This window comes from Cicer arietinum, chromosome 8, assembly GCF_000331145.2.
Source record: "Cicer arietinum cultivar CDC Frontier isolate Library 1 chromosome 8, Cicar.CDCFrontier_v2.0, whole genome shotgun sequence".
NCBI lineage: Eukaryota > Viridiplantae > Streptophyta > Magnoliopsida > Fabales > Fabaceae > Cicer > Cicer arietinum.
Window position 1 is genome coordinate 1,926,825 of NC_021167.2, and position 3,179 is coordinate 1,930,003.

General features: G+C 32.6%; 2 protein-coding genes across 3 annotated transcripts in view; both read right to left on the bottom strand.

Moving 5' to 3' along the window:
• LOC101504878 (proteasome subunit beta type-1) overlaps window positions 1-457 on the bottom strand; it is a 3,591-nt gene extending 3,134 nt beyond the window's left edge. The window contains exons 1-2 of the mRNA XM_012719090.3: window positions 301-457; window positions 107-214 (exon numbers count right to left, since the gene is read on the bottom strand). Coding sequence (XP_012574544.1) covers window positions 107-214; window positions 301-347 — 155 coding nt within the window. The 5' untranslated portion in view covers window positions 348-457. The remainder of the gene's footprint in view (window positions 1-106; window positions 215-300) is intronic.
• Window positions 458-1,003: 546 nt separating this feature from the next.
• LOC101505186 (dehydration-responsive element-binding protein 1E-like) lies at window positions 1,004-3,179 on the bottom strand. 2 transcript variants are annotated; one of them, XR_190260.4, is made up of 3 exons: window positions 2,462-3,179; window positions 1,802-2,040; window positions 1,004-1,178 (listed from the first exon to the last, which is right to left on the bottom strand). XR_190260.4 is itself a non-coding variant. In XM_004511546.4 (2 exons), the coding sequence occupies exons 1-2, from the start codon at window positions 3,137-3,139 to the stop codon at window positions 1,915-1,917; spliced, it is 804 nt and encodes a 267-aa protein (XP_004511603.1). In that variant the 5' UTR covers window positions 3,140-3,179; the 3' UTR covers window positions 1,716-1,914. The 2 variants fall into 2 exon arrangements, 1 of the variants encoding a protein (XP_004511603.1); XM_004511546.4 differs by lacking the exon at window positions 1,004-1,178 and having other exon boundaries at window positions 1,716-2,040.

The window sequence follows — 3,179 nt, forward strand, 5'->3', positions numbered from 1 at the left end:
AACCCCCCTCAAAATTTTAAAAAAAAAAAAAAAAAAAAAAAATAAAAAAAAAAAAAAAAAACAATTGGGATTTAGCACACAAAAAAAAAAAAGAGAAACAGCGTACAGATGAGAAATTTTGGAGTAGTCGCGAGTGAGGATGTTGTAACCGGTGGACATCCTCGTATCTGCTGCGATAACACAGTAATCCGATCCGGCAATTGCAACACAAGATCTACAAATAATAATAATAATAATAATAAATTAAAAAGATAATAATTGAAAAATAGTTGATTAAATTGAGAAGAGAAGAGAGAGTACCCTCCATTGTTGTCATATGGAGACCAATTAGCGTGTTGTTTAGTCATGGTAAATGGGACTGGAGAACAAAACACCGAAAACGTTAACAAGAAGAAGAAGAAGAAAGAACGGTGTCGTAGAGAAGAGGGTAGCTACAATGACTAATTTGGTTTTGTTTGGGTTTTTCTTTCACTGTTCATTTGGACTCAAACTTTCCGGCCCATATCCGTTCCATCGGGCTCATTTTTATTGGGCCGATGAGACGTTGCATTTTTAATGGGTTTTGTTAGAGTTTAATTATACAGTAGAAAAATTAATTTTGAGTAAATTGATTTTACATAATTAATTTTAGTAAAATGTAAAGTAATTTTTGTTTAGATATATTGACGTAAAAATAAATTGAAAAATAAATTTTAGCATAAAAATTAAATTTAAATTTAAAAACTACAAATTATATAATTTCAAATTAAAATTAAATTTATAGACAAAATCAATTTTATTCATTAACACCTAAAAATTTTACCTTCAAAATTGATCATAACTTCTCTAAAGTTAACTTTTTAAAACACAATCCAATAATAACTCTGACAAAAAAAAACAAGTAGTCTAAACTCTACTCTATTTTAGTTGGGTGCTTCTGACCAAAGATAACAATAGAAAATACATTGAGTGCTAATTGTTGCTACTTACAAATTAAAATTTCATCAATAATACATGGTATGTATTGGAGTATATATATATTATAGCTTCAAATTGCCCCTTTCTTGTGTTTTTCCTTGTCATTAAAGTTAGATCAATTATCAGCAATGATGATGCAGTGTCAGCGAAACGGTGCCCCATAATTAATGTGTTTTTGTACATCAGCCCACTGTACATATTTTCTATCTTTTTCTTGATCCCTGAGATGCATTACAAATGTCATGACAAGACCAAAATAAAATGCACCAAGTGAAAAGGATCTTCAAATTGATCGAGCATGACTGCTAACACAGAAAATTAGTCCCAAGAGGCATCTCAAGAATTTCAGGTGCAAGTAAAATCGTTTATAAATAGACAATTAAAAATTTCTTCATAGACTTAAGTCATATCAAATAGCAGCAGCAATCATGTTTCCTTTGGTTTCTTCTGACAATCTACTGTAGATTTTGGGTGTTCGCGCATTACTGACCGTGTAGATTTTGTTTTCCGATTAATGTCATATAATTCAGATTTTAAACATATTTTGATTTTATAGAAAAATAAAATTACTAAGTCTATAATTAAAATCTGATCCGTCTGATTTTGATCAGACAAGTCACAGACAGACTACTTGAATGTGTGCGGTAAATAAGGATACCAGATCCAAATCCATGCTACATTAGTAATTTGGGTTACTAGAGTGTCCATTTGTATCAATTTATAAAAAGTGTGACAATTTCATGATTTTGAAATAAAAATAACTCAAACAATTGAAAATTTAATTAAATACTTTTCCGACACTAAAAAAGCAAAAGGTTATGAGAAATAAAAATCTAGACAATACCTCATAGCAGATTCTCAATTTGATCATTTCCTTCTCTCAGCAGGTTAAACTAATTGTCCCCCAACATTATATGATATTGTTAGATGCTATAAATTGTTTGGAAACAATAATGGCTAATTTTGAATCTGTGGTCTCAGGACAACTCTATTGCTCATCAAGATGTAACATTTGGTGAAGAACAGAGTCGTACCAATTATTGTTGTCCCCTTATGGCCTTTTCCCATTCTTGTTTGATTAACCTGAGCATAAATCGGAAAATATAATAACATAATGGGTAAGATTTGTCAAATCATTTTAAATAAAATAAAATAAAAATAATAGACTATAGGTGAATAATTGCATATGGTCAACAATGTCCACACAATACATATAATGTATGGGTACAAAGGTTAACTACTTGGGAAAGAAACAACCACCACATAAAACAAACATGAAACAACCACCACATAAGTTATACTCCACTTATTGTGAGAGCGACAGTACGTTTTAACAAAGTGGTGTTGAATCAAAAAATATCTAAATTTTAAAAACTATTTTTTTTAACCAAAGAGTAATTTACCGTTTACAGAATCACAACCAAAAATAAACAAATAAATAAAACACATTAAAAAATCGACAGCGTGAGCTTGCGTATCAAATTGAAAAGTTCCAGAGTTGAACCTGAGTATCAAAAATGTCCATGTCAGCCAAATAATCGCTTGCATAATCTCTGGTGGAATGAGGAGGTGACATAGGAGGAGACATTAAAGGCTCATTGGCAATGTTCAAAATCAAATCATGCATTTCTTCAGTTTCTGATGTGGAAACTAATTGTTCAACATTCATAGTGCTAGTACCTTCATAGTTGCTGGGATCTTCATTAACACACTGTTGATCACGCTGCTTGTTAATTTCATCTTCAGCTGCAATTAATTCAGCAGCTTTCATAGCCGCTTTTCTTATCTCCACTGCATCTGTCGATTCAGGCAACGTTAACCGCCATGCTGAGTCAGCAAAGTTGAGACAAGCTGATGTTCCACGAAGAGTGAGTGAGGCAAGGTCGTGTGCACGTGCAGCCATTTGAGGCGTTGGATATGTTCCAAGCCAAATCTTAGAGTTAATGGTGTTTGGAACACGCATCTCACAAACCCATTTGTTGTTGTCCCTTGCTCTGACTCCTCTGTAAACAGGGTGTCTTGTTTCTCTGAACACTCTTCGACCTGATCGCTTCTTTGGTCGTGTTGTTGCTAATATAACTTCTTCGTCCGAGTGATATTTAACTTGTTTCTTATCATCAGTGGTTGTAATACAACTTGGTTCTGAAGAAGAAGAACAAGAAGAAGTTCCACGGTTACTCATAAGTGAGGTTGTTGAAATTTAAGTTGAAGTTGCTGCGAGT